The sequence below is a fragment of the Microtus ochrogaster genome, chromosome 6 (assembly GCF_000317375.1).
Source record: "Microtus ochrogaster isolate Prairie Vole_2 chromosome 6, MicOch1.0, whole genome shotgun sequence".
Taxonomy (NCBI): Eukaryota; Metazoa; Chordata; class Mammalia; order Rodentia; family Cricetidae; genus Microtus; species Microtus ochrogaster.
The window spans coordinates 21,618,624-21,637,658 of NC_022013.1; the positions used below are offsets into that span (position 1 = coordinate 21,618,624).

General features: G+C 46.4%; 1 protein-coding gene across 1 annotated transcript; it reads right to left on the bottom strand.

Moving 5' to 3' along the window:
• Positions 1 to 7,111: 7,111 nt before the first annotated feature.
• On the bottom strand, positions 7,112 to 15,338 carry Dyrk3 (dual specificity tyrosine phosphorylation regulated kinase 3). The gene is made up of 3 exons (XM_005348318.2): positions 15,191 to 15,338; positions 12,751 to 12,862; positions 7,112 to 8,954 (listed from the first exon to the last, which is right to left on the bottom strand). Exons 1-3 carry the CDS (start codon positions 15,265 to 15,267, stop codon positions 7,383 to 7,385), a joined length of 1,761 nt encoding a protein of 586 aa, XP_005348375.1. The 5' UTR covers positions 15,268 to 15,338; the 3' UTR covers positions 7,112 to 7,382.
• Positions 15,339 to 19,035: the final 3,697 nt, after the last annotated feature.

A 19,035-nucleotide genomic window follows, 5' to 3' on the forward strand; every position in this document is an offset into this window, starting at 1 on the left:
CTTTTTTAAAGGGAGAGAGACCACACCCCAATGGGTTGGTATCTCAGTGGCTATAGGCTGGAGGAGCGGGAGGACCTCCCGCAACAGGTGGCACCTGTTTTCTAAGGGCAAGTTACACACTGGCTCCTGCTGCAGGACCGGCAAGGACAATCCTCAACATCAGCTTGGTTTCACTGCGATCCTCTCAGGTTTCATCTCTGAGCTAACACAGTCCTTCCTAGATAGTAAAATGCAGTAAAAATGCCCCTGTGTTGTGGACTATTCCTTTACACAGTGTGAAAATGTGTCACTGTGATTGCTTTCATAAAAAGCTAAACGGGCTAGTGGTGGTGGCGCACACCTTTAATCCCAGCACTCGGGAGTCAGAGGCAGGCGTATCTCTGTGAGTTCGAGGCCAGCCTGGTCTACAAGAGCTAGTTCCAGGACAGGAACCAAAAAGCTACGGAGAAACCCTGTCTTGAAAAAATCCAAAAAAAAAAAAAAAAGCTAAACTGTCAATAGCTAGGCACAGGGTATAAGCGGGACTTCTGGGCCGAGAGCTCTGGGGAGAAGAAAAGCAGAGTCACCAGCCAGACTCAGAATAACCAGGAGGGGAATAAAGGAGATGAGGTAATGCGTGTGTGGAAGAACAAAGATTTATAAAAACAAAATGGGTTAATTTAAGTCATAAGAGCTAGTGAGAAAGAAGCCTTAGCTAAGGTCAAGCTTTCATAATTAATAAGTCTCTGGGTCATTTTTTTGTGAGCTGGTAGCCCCAAAAGAAGTCTGTCTATCCCTGTGGTCCTCATATAAGGTGATATCTTGATTGTATTATAACAAATTAAAGCTTGCCTGAAGATCAGAGGGTTGACCTAGCCACTGGTTAACCATAGACTTCTGAAGGTTTGTACAGACAGACAGGAAGTGATATGGCTGGGTAGAAAGAATATATGGTGGGAGGAGGCAGGGTTCAGCCCTTTTTCTCAGCCCTGGCTGAGGAGTTATCAAGGTAAGAGTTGGCTGTGGCTTGTTCCTTTTTCTCTCTGATCTTTCAAGCATTTGCCCCAATATCTGGCTCTGGGTTTTTATTATTAAGACCAATTAGAACTCATGCAACAATCATCACCATTTTCTTTTCTTTCTTTCTTTCTTTTTTTTTTTTGTTTTGTTTTGTTTTGTTTTGTTTTGTTTTTCGAGACAGGGTTTCTCTGTGGTTTTGGAGCCTGTCCTGGAACTAGCTCTTGTAGACCAGGCTGGTCTCGAACTCACAGAGATCCGCCTGCCTCTGCCTCCCAAGTGCTGGGATTAAAGGCATGTGCCACCACTGCCCAGCACTCATCACCATTTTCATTGCCCTTTCTAGCCTCGTAGGCTTTTGGTGGCATAAGTTACTGAGGCAGGGTTCAGCCCTTTTTCTCAGCCCTGGCTGAGGAGTTATCAAGGTAAGAGTTGGCTGTGACTTGTTCCTTTTTCTCTCTGATCTTTCAAGCATTTGCCCCAATATCTGGCTCTGGGTTTTTATTATTAAGACCAATTAGAACTCATGCAACAATCATCACCATTTTCTTTTCTTTCTTTCTTTCTTTTTTTTTTTTTGTTTTCTTTTTTTTTTTTTTGTTTTTCGAGACAGGGTTTCTCTGTGGTTTTGGAGCCTGTCCTGGAACTAGCTCTTGTAGACCAGGCTGGTCTCGAACTCACAGAGATCCGCCTGCCTCTGCCTCCCAAGTGCTGGGATTAAAGGCATGTGCCACCACTGCCCAGCACTCATCACCATTTTCATTGCCCTTTCTAGCCTCGTAGGCTTTTGGTGGCATAAGTTACTGAGGGAGGGTCAGGGTGATGGCTGAGCAGATAGAAGTATTTGCTATGCTACCCTGGCAACCTGCGTTTGATCCCTTGAGTCCACATAAAAAGATGGACACTGCAGATGGGGAAGGTGAGACTCAGCTCCACATGCACAGTGTGCCACATGACCACATGGAGCAAGCAGTTCAGCGCATGTGTGCGTGCGCACACACACACACACACACACACACACACACACACATTTAAAAAGAAGCCATGGGAGCTCGCAGGTTTGGTCAATTTTAACGATTGTACTGAAGGATGAACATTCCTTTAAACTTGCCTGCCCTGGCAGCATTTAGCTTCTCTCCCGTGCAGGCCCACAGCCAGCGAGGCCAGGTCTGACAGAAGGAAAGCTGAGGGACAAATCAATGGCAGCAGAAAGCAGTCTTCCAGTTCATTCCCCTAGCAGTTCCTGTTGCCAGGACAAGCGTGTGGCTGGGGATCAGAGCAGAGAAGCAGGCTGAAGCAGAGCTGCCTGCAGACCCCAAGTGCGGATTTCCCTCTCCTGCAGTTTGTTCAATTCCCAGGCTTTAAAAATCGTGCCAGGGCCTCAGACAATCTGCTTCCCTGAAGCTGTCTGTCAGGCCTCATCTGCACACCCAGCTTGGCTTGTGTGGTGGCTCCCGGGAACTGAAAGACAGGGCTTCCCAGGAGCTGGTCATCCACAAACACTGTACCTGTGATTCCACGGTAGCTCTGGGCACTAACAGGAACGCAGTCCATTCTCTTCAAGGCTTCGTTTCCTCCGTTTTAATTCCCTGCTTCCCTTTGGCCATCACTTTACCACTGCATTTTCCCAGAGACTATACCTGACACAGCCCCAGTCATCCAGTGTGGCTGGCTCTCCACACCCCTCCCCAGGTCCATAGGACACTCGAGAGTTGAGTGTCTATGTTGAACTGACTTTGAAAGAACCATGAGGTACTAGAACATTCTCAAAACAATTCATTTTTATATAAAACAACCACTGCCACTACCCCAAATAAAAAACAAAAGGACACCTGGATACAGGCAGTAATGAGTCATTTACTCCAAGCTGCACTTTCCGGAACAGGTCAGCAGGGTCACATGAGCAATGGAAGAACACTCTGGCAGCAAAGTGATCCCAATTGAACACCGCTAAGGCTGAGTTCAGAGGTGAAGTAGCCACAGACCCCCACTTGGCCTCATTCCCTGTCCTGCATTCTCTGGGTTCTGTGTGGGGGCAAAGGGAATGAACACGTTTCTAAGTCTCCTCCACTCACACAGGCAGGGCTTAGCAGCGAGTGAGCCGTAAGAAACATATTGGCTTGTCTCCATCTAGACCAGTGGTTCTCAAACCGGGGGTCACAAATACTGGGGGGGGGGGGGGCGGTTGAATATCAGATATCCCACATAACAGATATTTATGATTCATCTCGGTAGCAAAATGACAGCTATGAAGAGGCAACAAAAATTATTTTATGGTTGGCAGTCACCACACTCTGAGGCACTGTATTGAGAGGATGCAACATCAGCACGGTTGAGACTCACAGAAGTATAACTGACACGCGGATAGTCATAGATGCACCCTGTGAAAGGACCTTTTGACCCCTGGAGGGGTCTGGACTCACAGGCTGAGAGCCACTGCCCTAGACACTCTCAGGGGTGAGGACGCCGGAGACCACAGAGCTCTTAAGCCTTGCATAGATGAGTTGACCACGACCTGAAATTTTCCTCACTGCAATCAGTAGGTGCAATTCAATAGACACCAGAAAGGGTTGCCTCTAATCAGGTCAGGAAAGAAAAACGCTTTAAAATCCCTGGGCTCCAGGAAGTGTACGAACCTCAAGAGGGATGGGTTGAAACAAGGATGGATATGGGAAGTATTTTTGAAGAGTACAAAGCATGTCCCTGCTAAGGGACAACTCTCTCTGCCTCTGGACTGGGACAGGCCCAGGCAGGCTTCTCTGCCTTGTCTGTCTACACTTGCTCTGTGTGCAGTGCGGCTCAGCATCCACAGATGCCTCTTCCCTGGGGAGGCTGAGGATGAGGAAGACCCGAAAGGACGTGCACTTATTTCTAATTCCCAGAGGACATGAGACGTGTGTAGGCCTTGTAGAACGATCGCCACCCTTCCACCATTTGTGTTAATGGCACAGATAACAGACACAGGACAAGGAATTGAGGGGCGGATGACACACTGGTTAAGTTCAAACTCAGAGATGCGTCTGCCTCTGCCTCCTTAGTGCGGGCATTAAAGGCTGTCAAGGAGACCTGAGTTCAGTTGCCAGCACTCATGCCCAGTGGCTCACAACTACCACTAACTCCAGCTGGAGGGGATATGAAAACTCTGGTCTCCATAGGCACCTGCACTCACGAGCACACACCAACAGAAGCATCATTAAAAACAAAGCTTTTTGTTTGTTTTTCTGAGACAGAGTTCTCTATGTAGCCCTGGCTGTCCTGGAACTTGCTTTGTAGACCAGGCTGACCTTGAACTTACAGAAATGTGCTGGCTTTGCCTTCCGGGTGCTGGGATTAAAGGCGTGCGCCACCACTGCCCAGCTTTGTATTTTTCTTTTTATTATTACCAAGCTAGGTGTGCCTGCTAGAATAGAGTATCCTCATGTAACTCTTATCTGTTTACCCTGTCTTCCAAGGCAGACGTCAGGGTGTGTGGGTGAACTTGCGAGACATGAGCCCTGTCACAGAGGAAGATGAACGTGTATGTGGGCCCAGTCATGGAGGAAGATGAACATGTATGTGAGCCCCATCATGGAGGAAGATGAACATGTATGTAACCCCAGTCACGGAGGAAGATGAACGGGTATGTGGGCCCAGTCATGGAGGAAGATGAACGTGTATTTGAGCCCAGTCATGGAGGAAGGTAAGTGTGTATGGTTTGCACGTTCAAGGCACTCGTGTCATCCGAAGCTCACACGTGTGTGGCAGAGAAATCCCAACAGCACAGAAGAGAACGAGGGAGCCATCTATTCAGATCACCAACTGGTGAATTAGCTAACTCCCCACGTGAAAAGAAAAAAAAAGTACTTCAGAAATAAAAACAAAAATTCCGACTGAACTCTTTTACTATGTTGATAGCAACGTGGAGACTGAATTGATTTCTGTCGATTTAGAAATCAGCAAGGCAACCAACTTGGTCAGTTTAACTGAATGGCTGCGACGGAAATTGTCTGGCGATGTAAGACCTGGTCCTTCATTGCTGTAGCTGGACAGCAGTCTGGGGGCAGAGTAGCAGCCTCCAAAAACACCTGCAAACCTCCTCCAATTCATCAGCACAGCCAGTTCTGTGTTTAAAAAATAGCCTACTTTCCCCAGACCTGAGTCACTGCGGGAGGCAGGCTGGCCAATGCCAATGACTCTGCTGTATGTCATGCTCATGGTTGCCAAGTTTAGACAGAAACGTATCCGTTCACCATCTCAGAGATTTCTGCACTTTTTGTAATGCGTGGGCCCTCTGTAACCTTCACTCAGCCCGATTTCGGCCACCCCACGGTACACTCCTCACACAGGAAGGGCACACGGCAGCCTCAGCCATAGCTTCCTTTCTAAACTCCAGACCCTGTCTGTGCTGGCTGACAAAGACTGCCCATGCAAACAAGCAGCAAACCCAATGTGACTCGTAGGGTAGCCACCCTTGCAGCTGTCTGCTCGGGAGAGCAGGTCTTCTGCTGACAACAGGCAAAACAACCTCAACACGTGCTCGGTGGAGATAACGCGGGAGAGTGAGGTTCTCTAGTAGCCAGACGGTTCGGTTGGAGTGACAAGGGGCCGTGGACTGCCTTCTGCAAGTCAGGAGGAAAGCAGATAAAGTGGGAACCATCCAGTGCCCACAGTGCCTTTAAAGTCCTTCCTTTAAAGTGGCTGTCTGCGGCTTGTCTGAGCAACCTGCCTCTGGCCTTGGCGCTGGGAAAGGGAAAAATTGAACTGGGTCACCGCAGGACACAGCAGAAAGCAAGATATGCTCTGGGGCAGAGGTTCTCTCGTGCTCCTAATGCTGGGACCCTTTAATATAGCTCTCCATCTTGTGGTGACCTGTCCCCAACTGCAAAATTACTTTTGTTGTCACTTCATAACTGTAATTTGTTACTGTTATGCGTTGTGATGTAAATGTGTTTTCTGATGTTCTTAGGTGACCCCCCCACACACAAACAAAGGGGTCATGACCCACAGGTTACTAGGGATACTGCTAAGCTGAGTCCCTTAGCTCCTATCCCCTGTACACCCTTCCAGTGAGACATGTGGCTAGCAGTCACAGGCACCACCGGCTTCTGCCATGTAACTTTAAATCTCAGAGACAAAGGGAGGCCGCTGAAAGGAAGACAAGGGAAAACACGTTTCTGTGCTTTCAGCTTTCCTCTTCTGAGCATCCAGGGACGTGTGGGAAGCTCAGAGTCAAAGTGTGGAACACTAAGGAGCAAGTGGCATTTAATGTGCTGTGAGCTTACCTGACCACAACCACCTTCATAAAACCCAGAGCCCGTGACAATGCAGCAAGTAGTCCGGCCACTGACGACCAAGGAAGGGACTGCAGTTTTCATGCAGAATCTACCTTGGGCACTCTGGATCATTAGTGACATCCAGTTAGCTTCGCTTGAGATGGCAGAGGAAGGACACATGAGCTGGCTTTGAGATCAGTGTGGGTTGGCTACTGTAACGAACAGCTAAGATGATGAACTTTACTGTGGCATGAGGTTCAGAGGTCTCAGTCTCTTGACTGACCAGCCATGTGGTCCTAAGCCTGGGATATCAAATCACAATGGAGTGTGTGGCAGAGCAAAGCCTTCACTTAACAGCCAGGAGTTAAAAGAGGAAGAGGGTGAGACCAGGGCCCCACAATCCCCTTCCAGAGCATGTTCACAATGACCCAATGCCTAACACTGAGGCCCACCCCTTCCCCTGCAGTGCTGGGGAGCAGGCCTTTAACTCACTGGCCTTTGGGGGGAATTGGCAGAGCAGAGCAGTGCCTACAGGACTCTTCAGTAAAGGTAGTGTCTGTAAACCACTGAGTACCCAGGATATAACTCAGAGGGAAAATAACAAAGACAAAACCCCTGAACACTATGCAGTGATAACTGCCCAGGTGACAAACAGCCACCCGGATTCCTGTGCGAGTCTTTCCACCCAGAATGAGCCCATAGGATTGCCTGCTGGGGTCAGAATTCTAGCTTTGCGCTACATGCATGCCTTCCACAACTCCAAACTACCCTCCCAGATAGATGCTGAGGGACAGAAAAGGAGAGAAACGGCACATATTTTTAGAATATCTTTGATCTTAAAGAGATTTAAACCGAGAGCATAACACACGGGTTGAGGTGCCTCTGAAGAGATAGACAAAGATGTATTGACCTATAAAAAGTCATTTAATGTATACTCCAGATGGCCAATACAAGCTGGTTAGACAATTAGCCCTTGAAGAGTTCGTTTACAGTCATATAAAAATGTTCTGCCTTGTTAAAAAAAAGTTTAGTCAACAAAAACATATCCATCAGTGAATGGGCTTCCATTTTTTTCCATTTGCATGTTTGCAAGGTTAACTAAAAATACATAAATATGCATCTCCGAGCGGTCCGTTAGCTAATCAGCTTTGGCAATACACTGCACAGGGGTATACTACCACTGGTTTCGGACATTAGGTTAGCTTTAAGCTTGCTTGCTATTCCAACAACTGGAGGCAGCTTGGAGCCCAGTCCCTGGAAAGCAGTTGTAGGATTAACGACCCGTTTCCCCGACACCTTGTCCATGGTGAGAGGTCTGGGTGCAGACTTGCTAATCCAAGGGTGCCTTAATGCTTGAGCTGGGGTGAGGCGGGCAGAGGGGTCCCACTGAAGACATCTTTTCAGAAACTCTATGAACAAGTAATCTTCACACCCTTTCAGTGCTGTGGCCCAGTCTTTGCTGCCCGGTGGACCTCGCTTCTTACCCCTGCGTGAGCGACCCCCCAGAAGTACAACCCGTCCGTCTGCCTGAGTAGTCACAGAGCAATAGCGAGGCAAGCCCTTGGAGTTAATAAAGTACTTGGCACGTTTGGACTGCTCCAGGAGTTTCGGTGGGGGCATCCCTAGCAACTCCATCATACAGGCCAACTGGTCTCCTTCGTCCTCGCCAGGGAACAGAGGCTGTCCTGTCAAGAGTTCTGCAAGGATGCAACCAAAACTCCAGATGTCGATGGGCGTGCTGTAGCGGCAGCCTAGGATGATCTCTGGGGCCCTGTAGAAACGAGACTGGATGTAGGTGTAAAGCTTCTGGTACTCGAAGCAGCTGGACCCAAAGTCGATGACCTTGGTTGCACTGCGCCCGTGATGTTTCAGGAGAATGTTCTCTGGCTTCAGGTCACAGTGAATGATCTTATTTTTGTGAAGAGCGTCCAAGGACTGCAAGATGGACTGGGCAAACTTGCGAACCAACTGGACGCTGAAACCCTGAAACTTGTTTTTCTTAATGAGCTCATACAGGTCTATGCTCAGCAGCTCAAAGGCCATGCACACATGGTTCCGGAAGGTGAAACTTTCGAGCATGTGGATAACATTCATGCTACCAGTTTTATCCTGTTTCTTCAGATGCTCCAAAATCCGGATCTCCTCAGCTGCCTGGCGATGAAAACGCTTCTCGTTACGCACCATTTTTAGGGCCACGTACTGTCGCAGTTTGTGATCATAGACACGGGCTACCTGTCCAAAACTCCCCTTGCCGATAATTTTCAACACTTCATAGCGGTAAGCAAGATGGTCCCGAGGCACATGAATATAGGCCCCGTCCGCGTCATCATATCCCCCGTTATTGGGGCCACCAATAACTCCCTGTCGCTTTTTGGCATTTGGACCCACGAAGTAGATTTCTGGGTAGCTGATAATCTCCAGCTTCTCATAGGCAGTGAGGTGGTGTTTATATTGCTTCAGGGCTTGCTCGGGAGTCAGTGGCAGCACTTTCGATGGTTTGGATGAACTGCTGGATTTCACCGTGTTCAGGCTTTCGGAGCTCTTCCCCTGAGAAACAGGAGAGGACTTTTCACAGTTGCTGCCGCCATCCGACTGAAGAGTATTGGATCTCCTGTTGCCAAATTCTTGAAACAGCTGTTCTACCTTCATCTCACTTTCATTCAAGAAGTGATGAGTGTGATTTCTCGTCAATGGCTCAGTGGTACTCTACAAAAGAGAAACACATGTACTGTTAATGGCACTAGAATATTAGAAAGGCAAAAGGGCCTTCTTTTTTGTTTTTTTGAGACAGGTTTCTCTGTCAAACAGTCCTGGCTGTCCTCCGACTAGCTCTGTAGACCAGGCTGGCCTTGAACTCATAGAGATCCATCTGCCTCTGCCTCCCGAGTGCTGGGATCAAAGATGTGCGCCACCACTGCCCAGCTACAAAAGGGCCTTCTAACTAATCGATATCAAAACATGTCAGTCACTTTTATTCTAAAGTTAAAAGACCCAAACGGGACTGAAGAGATGGCTCAGCGGTAAGAGCAACTGCTACGCAAGAGTGGGGACCTGAGTTCAGAGGCTTCTGTAAAAAGTTGCCCCTGGGCCTGTGACCCCAGTGTTGAGGGGGACAGAGACAGACACCCAGACCAGTTCCAGGTTCAGTGAAAGACTGTGGTGGAGAATGTTAGAGCAGGATAGGTGACACACAGGTGACACACACACAGGTGACACATACACACAGGTGACACACACACACAGGTGACACACACACACAGGTGACACACACACAGGTGACACACAGGTGACACACACACAGGTGACACACAGGTGACACACAGGTGACACACACACACAGGTGCAGGGGGACAAAGCCCTAAATAAGAAAGCACCAGTCTCTGGACATGCATTTCATCGATTCTTGGATTCCCTGAACACACTCACCCCAGAACCTAGATCCTACATGTGGCCAGCTGTGTTCAAGACAGGGTGACTTCGTCATAGAATTATTTTAACAAAACTAAGAATGTCACTGGGATCTCCTGACTCCCGTTTCTCCCGTATGTTGAGCCTTATCTGCACTCTCTGAGAATCAAGTGCTAACTCACAGGCAGGAATTTCCCAGGCCATGCCCATCCCCCCACACCCCCCAGAAATGGAAACAGGGCTGTCCTTTCCTGGCCCCCTCTGATTCTTCCATCATCCTCATTTCCTTCTCATTTCCTCCTCTTGCCTCATCTGTGCCTGCCACACTCTCCCTGTTCACACTTGCATCTTTGGGATGCACGGTGTGTCTCTCTTAAAGAATTATGGCCCCGAAGACAGCAAGTAGCTCAGAGTCAGTCCACTACAGATTATCAAAGTTCAGGTCTGCAGCAAACAGGGGGATTCCATCAAGGATTCTTCCACACAGGAAGGGGATCTTTCCTTACCAGGCTTCTCTTTCTTATAAATCTCATATCCTGAAAAGAGTCAATTATATTCCAAATCTTCTGGGCTATAATAAAACATTCTTTCCATTTTCCCCCTCAATCTACAGTTATTGTGCTTTGAATGCAGATGGCCCCCATAGGCCCACAGAGTGGTACTACGAGGAGATGTGGCCTTGTTGAACAAGGTGTGTCACTGGGGGTGGCTTTCAAGTTTTAGATGCTCACACGAGGTCCACTGTCACCCTTTCTTCCTGCTGCCTGCTGACCCAGATGAAAAACTGAGCTACCTCTCCAGTACCATGTTTGCCTGTCTGCTGCCATGCTCCCCACCACGATGATAATGGGCTAAACCTCTGAAACTGTAAGCCAGACCCAATTACATGTTTTCCTTTATAAGAGTTGCCGTGGTCATGATGTCTCTTCACAGAAATAGAAACCCTAACTAAGACAACAGTCTTCATATGTAAGATATTAATAGTTATAAAATACTATGTATTTTTAGCCTAGGTTGTAATTTTGATAATCAGAAAGGTATACAATGGACTCAACCAAATGTTTTGTTAATCATGTTATTATGTAAAGAGACAGATCAGGGAGGAGTTACCGTGTTTTATTTCTTAAGAATGCTTCACTGTACACCGTCAATGTGGAAAACATAATGTGTTTTACATAAAGCATGCTCTATTAGTTGAGTCCTAAAAATCCTGTTGGGAAATTCAGAATGAATAATCTTCTGAACTAGATATAGAAACTTGCCCCTGGAAGTAGAAGATATACTTCAGTTGGTAGAGTATTTGCCTAACATGCATAATAAGGTCCTGGGTTCAATCCCCCCCACCCACCCGGCACTGCCAAAACAAAAGAACTACCTTCCACTAGATCTGTCTTCAATTTCTGAAACAAAGAACTCAGTCCAATAAAAGCCTTGTGGCAAATAATTTACACTTTAGATGAGACTGTGTAAAGCACCTTAAAAACCCTAAGATTTTAAATTCTAATCCAACATGTCACTGTAAGTTTTTTTTTTTAATTCCCCCCCATCCACTTTTCTTGTGTGTGTGATGTGCATGTATTCTCTTCTATCTTATTCATTGGGGTAGGGTCTCTCAATCAAGATCTCTCAGGTAGGGTTTTCCCATGAGTGTCACTCTGAACACCATGATGTAAGAAATTAACTTGATGCCAAAATACAATCTAAGTGACCTATTGGACAGAGAGCAGCGTGGATCAACTCTGAACTAAGTTAAACAAGGGTGGCGTCAGATGTCAAGATGCAAGATCTTCTGCAGGAGTTTTCAGCGCAGCGCTGGGCTGACCAAACTGGAAGATATGTTGGGCACCAGAGATGGTTCTGGACTTCTCTGAGGTTTTCAGATACCACAGAAATAAACTCACAGGGATGGAAAAAACCTCCACCACACTCCAGAAGAGATTTAAAGATAGTATGACCAGACTTCCAAATATTTTGAGACCATGCTAAGTAATATCATTAGTCTTGAAAGTGGTAAAAACTAGAGAAGAAGTAGGAACAATTACAAGACTAACAAGATGGCTGTGCTTACCAGGAAGCTTGCCACCAAGTCTGACACCTGCAAGTGAGGTCACACAAAACATGAACAAATAGATAAATGCAAAATTTTTAAAGTCAAATGACAGAGTAAAGTAAGAAAGGGACAATTGCCAAGTGGTAAGTAGAAACACGGAAGGGAAGATTACCAAGCAGTCAGCCCTGTGCCTCAGAAGCTCCGTGATGCAACACATTGTAGCACATTTTCAGGTCACAGACAGGCGCCTCGCCTTGGAACTGGTCCAGGCTCTGTTCTACTCCTCTACTTATGCGGACGGACAGACTCTACTGTCATTTCTTTATGACCTGAAGCCAGTGTCGGGAGCTAAAGGTCTGCAGTTCCTAAAAGGATTTGAATGCATCAAAACCCAACCTGTATTGTTTCGGCTTAATCTGTGAGTTAAAACAAAACCAAAACCAAAACCAGCTGTTGCTCACATACTGATCAGCCACGACCGAAAAGGAAAGATGAGCTGATTATGAATTCTGACATTTTTTTCCCTGTTGTTTCTGTTAAAAGAAGCATTTGTAATACACTACATTTTGTCATCTGCTATAAGAAGAAATATCACCTACACAAGAGGATCCCCCTGCTCCACCACCTGCCATATTTACCCTAAGAGAAAATACAAGGTAGGCAAGGACTTCAAAACTGTTCCAAAGGCTGAACTCAAACCGCATGACAGTTTTCCCTGAGTCAGGATCAAAAGCAAACCAAACATGGTGGCATACCCATTTAATACCAGCACTCTGGAGACAGAAGCAGACGCATCTCTATTTGAATCCAGCCTGGTCTACATGAGAGTTTTAGGCCAGGCACAACTACATACTGAGACTCTGTGTCCCGCAAAAATTTTTAAATTGTTTTAAAAACTGAAAGAAACCCCCCAAAACAGAAAAAAAAAAACCCTCAAAACAAAAGAAACAAACCACCAAGACAGAGGAAAGTCTGTCCTGAGCAGCATGACGTAGCCCTTCCCCGTCCTCTAGACGATCTTAAGGAGTCCCTTCCTTTACTTACGTTTAGTCTTCTGGAGAGAGGTGCTTCAGCAGGATTGCAGGGTGTGTTTAAACAGGGGGGGCATCTGGTTTCATCTATCATCATGAAGGTATCGTAGACACCATCCCCCAGCCTAGTTGGAAGGGTTCCAGAGAAAACCGGTCAGTAAACAAACAAAAGGAGCTAGCAGTTTCAAAACACCCCAGGCCTGAACTGTTTCTCACGCCTTCTGCCACTGCACATAAACAAGTGGGGCGCTGGGCAGTAGATGAGAAGGATCTCAATCTTTCTCTTCCATTTTTATATTTTTGGTGTGAGCCTAGCCTTTAATGCCTGAGTCATCTCTCCAGTCCTCTTTTTTATTTTTAAAAATTAATTACAAAGCGCTGGTTGTCCTGGAACTCACTATGTAGACCGAGCTGGCCTTGAATTCACAGGCCTTGATCCACCAGTCTACATCTCTGCACCACCACTCTTGGCTCCTTTTTTCTTTTTTGTTTTTTTTTTTTTTTTTTTTTTTTTTTTTTGGTTTTTTGAGACAGGGTTTCTCTGTGGTTTTGGAGCCTGTCCTGGAACCTAGCTCTGTAGACCAGGCTGGTCTCGAACTCACAGAGATCCGCCTGCCTCTGCCTCCCGAGTGCTGGGATTAAAGGCGTGCGCCACCACCGCCCGGCCTCCTTTTTTCTTTTTAAAGAAAGAAAACTATTTCTAGACTCAAATTTTAAAATAGTTACAACAGGCTAGATGTGATGATGTATGCCTTTAATCCCAGCACTCAGGAGACAGGGACGGGTGGATTCCTGTGAGTTCAAGGCCAGCCTGGTCTACTGACTGAGTTCCAGGACAGCCAGAGCTACATAATAAAGAGACTCCGTCTCTAACAAAACAATAAATAAACAAAATGGTTACAACAACTCTTACTTGCTGAATGTTCAAAAAAAAAAAAAACCGAGGGGCCATCAATTAACATACTACTTGAAAATGAAGACCAATTTGAATAGGAAACCTAAAATCAGAAAAAAAAATAAACAGGACAGAGGTGTTTGTTGTCTCAGGACTTGGGTTCTTTTTTTTTCTTTTTTTTTTTTTTTTTGCTTTTTCGAGACAGGGTTTCTCTGTGGTTTTGGAGCCAGTCCTGGAAGTAGCTCTGTAGACCAGGCTGGTCTCGAACTCACAGAGATCCAGCTGCCTCTGCCTCCGGAGTGCTGGGATTAAAGGCATGCGCCACCATTGCCCGGCCGAGGACTTGGATTCTTAACTGCAGGTGCTGCCTTCCCCTCGGGCGATGGTGGCGCATGCCTTTAATCCCAGCACTCGGGAGGCAGAGGCGGCAGGCGGGATCTCTGTGAGTTCGAAACCAGCCTGGTCTACAGAGCTAGTTCCAGGACAAGCTCCAAAGCCACAGAGAAACCCTGTCTCGAAAAACAAAAATAAATAAATAAATAATTTTTTTTTTTTCGTCACAGGTTACCAGGACGAAAAGATAGAGTAAACACTCTCTGACAAGCAAGAAACCCTTCAGGATTGTCTTCTCCTATTTACCTACAGACCTACTTACATACAGCCAACCTAACTTGAGAAAAAGGCAGCCAACACGAACCGGATGCTTTAAGTTACAAAACGTACTGAATCTCTCTTCTGATCCCACTGTGTTTCCTGGACGATGGGGATGTTTAAAATGCTAAAGGGAGCACACAGATCGAGTCTGTTCTTACACTGTGGATCTGCCACTGTGAAGTCACACAAACAATGGACAGGATCCATAAGATGGCCTTGAATAATACACTTCATCTGCTACCGAGTCTACGGATTTCCTGGTCACATATGGCAATGTTTCACGCTGTCATCTCAGATGATATACTACAAACACGATCGTGACTAGGTAACATTTTTTCATTGTCTTAAAAAAATACCATTTTTATATTTCACCTTTAAGATTTGTCTTATAAAATTAGTTCTGGAGTTTAACTGAAGTGTTAAAGGAATAAAAAGAGGGCTTAAAAATATACACACACACTAAAAAAAAAAAAAAAACTGAAGTATCTTCTTAAGAAGACCGTGTTCACGTTCAAATTCTCGATGACAGAAGCCAATTTTTTTCTGGATGGGACCGGCCTCTGCCACAGCAAGATGAAACACACGGGAACCCGCACCGCATCTGCAGAGCAGCAGCCAGATGCGAACAACCCGAGAGGATTCCCTCACCCAGGGCTCGGTGCGAAAAGAGGGGCCCCCACAAAACAAGGCGACGTGTGGGGAGCAAGCTCCCCGGGCTCTGTTGGCTTCTCGAGCAACAGGGCGCGGTTCACAGGTCCTGTGCACAGGTCCCCGGCGTGCTCCCAGCCCCGGCTCTCCGGAGGCCGCGCCGCTCGCCCGCTCCCGCCCTTCCCGCTCACGACGCTGATGGACAGGCAGCCGGGACCCGCAAGGAGTCCTCCCGCTCCCCCCAGGGCGCCGTTACCTCCGCTGCTGCGGCTGGAGCCCGGTCCCCGGCAGCGCTCCGTCCTTCCTCTCGCGCCCGCGGGCTGCGCCTCCCATCGCGAGCTCGTCCCGTGGCCACAGCGGCGGCGGTTGGCCGGCACGGTCGCCACCAGCACCGCACCTCCTGGCCTCGCCAGCTCCGCTCTCGGCTCGCGCCGCCGGGTAGGGAGACCGCGCGGGAGCGGTCGCGTCGCTTAGCAACCGCGCACGCCGCGCCGCGCCTGCGCAACTCCGCCGCGGAGGGGGCGGAGCAAGGGGCTTGCTGCTCACCGAAGTGCGCTTATATCGTTTTTTGTTTTTGTTTTTTTTTCTTCCTTCTTTCTTTCTTTCTTTCTTTCTTTCTTTCTTTCTTTCTTTCTTTCTTTCTTTCTTTCTTTCTTTCTTTCTTTCTTTCCTTCTTTCTTTCTTTCTTTTTTTCTTTCTTTCTTTCTTCCTTCCTTCCTTTTCTTTCTTCCTTCCTTCTTTCTTTCTTTCTTTTTACAGAAGAGGAAACTGAGGCCCGAGAAGCTGCGCTTCTTCGTACTCATTTAGCAGTGAAACCAAGCCTGTAAGTATCTGCAGCGCAGCCTTCCTGCTCTGCAGGCCCTTTGGAAAACTGCACGTCTTTAATGTGCACATTCTTTCTGAAAAGTTCAGGATGTTAAGCTGACTTCAACAGTTGGAATGGAAGTGAAAAGGAAGGTGGTTAAGTCACACAAGAGGTGACTGTGTAGAGCAAGGTACCCCAGCAGATTTCCTAACGCTTCAACAATGAGCCTACTGAATCCACCAGAAAAACCACAAGTCGGACGCGCACGCCACCTGGTGTACACTGGGCGTTATTTCAAAGAGCTTAATTCCATAAATCTTCAAATTTCCACCCAAAACTCCTTTCTGCGGTCCTAAAAGTCACAGTCCCTGTTCTCGTCTCTGAAGATCCACGATCTCTTTACAGTTAGGAATCCGTCCATTTCGGATACTTTACTTTCTTATGACCAGTGTTGTTTTAGCCTCTCTGTGTTATAAATAAAAATGTTTTATTTGACGATGACCTTTCAAAGTTTTTAAATAGCCTTTTCTTTCTGCCTCTCCTTCACCCACACAACCAGTAGTGCATGCTTGCGTTCGTAGGGGTTTTTATTTGGGCTCTTTGAGTCTTTTGTTTGAAGACGGAGTTCCATGGCAACAAGAGACTCCTCTCAGCTACCAGATTACAAAATTCTACTAAAGGATCCTGCTCCTGGTGAACACCTCAGACTGCTTTACGGCGGCAAAGAGTTGAATGGAACTTGCCTGCACGTGTTTAATTGCCTCGTTGTGATTCACTGTATCTCCCCTTCTGCCTTTAAGACTTGTCTCCTGAGCCAAGCTGATGTATTCCTCCTCGTTCCTGCTCTGCTCACCCCTCAGTGGGTTGGGGAGCAGATACAGAGGCCCCCTTTGTTTAGCTTTATGTTTCCATGGTCAAGGGAGGGAGAACTCCTTGAGGGTGCTGGACTTCATGAGTTTCTGACCTTAGTAACCTAAGTACTTTTCAGTATTTCTTTGAAGGACCCCTGTTTTATAACAACAACCACACCCTCTCTAAAGAACTACCCTGTGACCTCCCGCTATTGAGAAGCCTCTCTTAAATGTAATTCATTACACTCACTATGGCAGCCTGTGTACGGAAACTAAAACAATACAAAGAAAACACGGCCACTGCGCAAGGATAAAGTGTTCCATACTTTTATATATTTCACATATGTAAAATATATACTTGATAAATGTTAAAGTAAATAAAGAAGTACACGAAGGTACGAGGACAAAGCTTTGAGGGATTGAGAAGTGGGAGGAGGGATTTTGGTTTGATATGTTCAGATACGTTGGGTAAGGGCTAGAGAGATGACTCAGTGGTTAAGAGCCCTGGATGCTCTTGCAGAGAACCGGCTTTGATGCCCAGCCTCCTCATGGCAGTTCACAACCATCCATAGCTCCAATTCCAGGGGGTCCAATGCCCTCTTCTGACATCTGAGAGTATCAGGCACACATGTGGTGCACTGTCATACATGTGCTCAATACACTCACATACAAAGATAAATCTAAAATGTTTTTCCAAAGACAGATTGGATACATATATGAAGTTATTGAATAACAAATTAAAATATTTTTAAATAAATGAAGAGTGGTTCAAAATCACCGTTATCTCTCTCCGAAAAGCTAAAACAAGAATTACCTACCACAGGCTAGCCAAGCCATCTGAGACGTTTGTCCGTCTTTTGAAGTCAGTTCTAGTATACAGGGAAACTAAAGAACCTGTAATAAGTGTTTTAAATGCAACTATCCCAGAATCTTAGGGGAAAAAAATAAAGGAATTCATTAAAAACCTATGAGCCTCACTCTTTCAGAACTTGGTCTTGTGTCTCCTAAACCCTTAAGGCTGTCCTTATTAGTCCCAAACCCTTTCCTCAGAATTATTTTGTGCTGCTTCTTTTTACATTTTTTCCCCTTATAACTTGGATGTCCAGCTCCCAATCCACTACCCAGGGTAACTCAGAGAAGACTTCTCAGGAGCAAGGACTGCAAATTTTCACATGAGCTGAGAGTCATTCTCTTTATTATTCTGCAGCTCTAGTTCCCTTGCTCGAATTATCTCTGGTTCTCTTTAGTTCCATTCTCTGTGTCCTAAATCATTGGTTCCAATTCTTTCTAGTTCCAATTCTGCTTTAATTCTCTTTTTCAATTCTCTCTTGTTTCGTCATTCACTTAGCTTAAATACATTTTTTTACAAGACCTTGAAGCAATAAGGAAAAGAGTTATAAGAGTTATACCTCATTGGTCATAGCGCATTCCTAGGTAAATGATAAGGAACTGAGCATTTACCATGGCAGTGCAAGGTTTCAAGGTTCCAGGTGTAAGACTGTGATCAGAGGCCAGGGGCATAGTGCCTGATGAGACAAGCTGCAGAGAGATCTGCACAGAGGGTCAGGTCTTATCAGCCAGACTTGGCAAGTGAAGAATTGGCCTGATTTTTTAGGTGACTTTGCGTTAGTAAACTTGGTTAGACAGGTGCAATGCTGACCTTGTGCACATCTGTAAAGTTTTAACTTATGCTCCATTTACAGAAACAGTCAGTCTAGTTGGCACTTGCTCTGAGGTGAAAATGAGCTAATTGTGTGTAGTTTGAGTAAAAACTACAAAAAAAAAATCAGACTTTTAAGTGTCTTACAGTCCTTGTGGGACAATAGATCTAGTTATAAAGCATATCCTAGCTTATTTTCTTTATATCAAAATTATACAGATAGTCATCTTCCTGACCATCCACAAATATATGTGCCCATAGACTGAGATACAATCATGAGATTACATGTACACATCACATGTGATTACATGCTACAGTGCAGGCATTGGGGAGGCACCAAAGCTGCTTTTGCACATGTGAAATTGCAGACAGGAGCAGCAGTTTTCAGAGTCAGTGGTCCCACGGGCCTTTCCCAGATGGGATTCTCCTCCATCAGAGAATCATCCCTCTGGTGGTTTGACACCTGTGGTGATTTCCATGGCCTCTTGACAATAACCAGTGCTATCTACAGCCCAAAAGGGCCTGAAACGTGTGTGTCTGTGTGTGTATGTATACCTGTGTGCATGAGAGGGGGGGGTGAATTTAGGTATATCCAGGCATCAGTGTGGAGACTAGGGAACAACTTCTGGAAGTCAGTCCTTTCTTTCCACCATGGGTTCTGTGGTTTGAACTCAGGTTGTAAGGTTTGCATGGAAAGTTCTTTCAGCCTCTGTGCCATCTTGCCATCCCTTGAGTGCTGTAGCCCACAAGCACCCAACAGTGAGAAGTATAGCTGGCCGATCTCT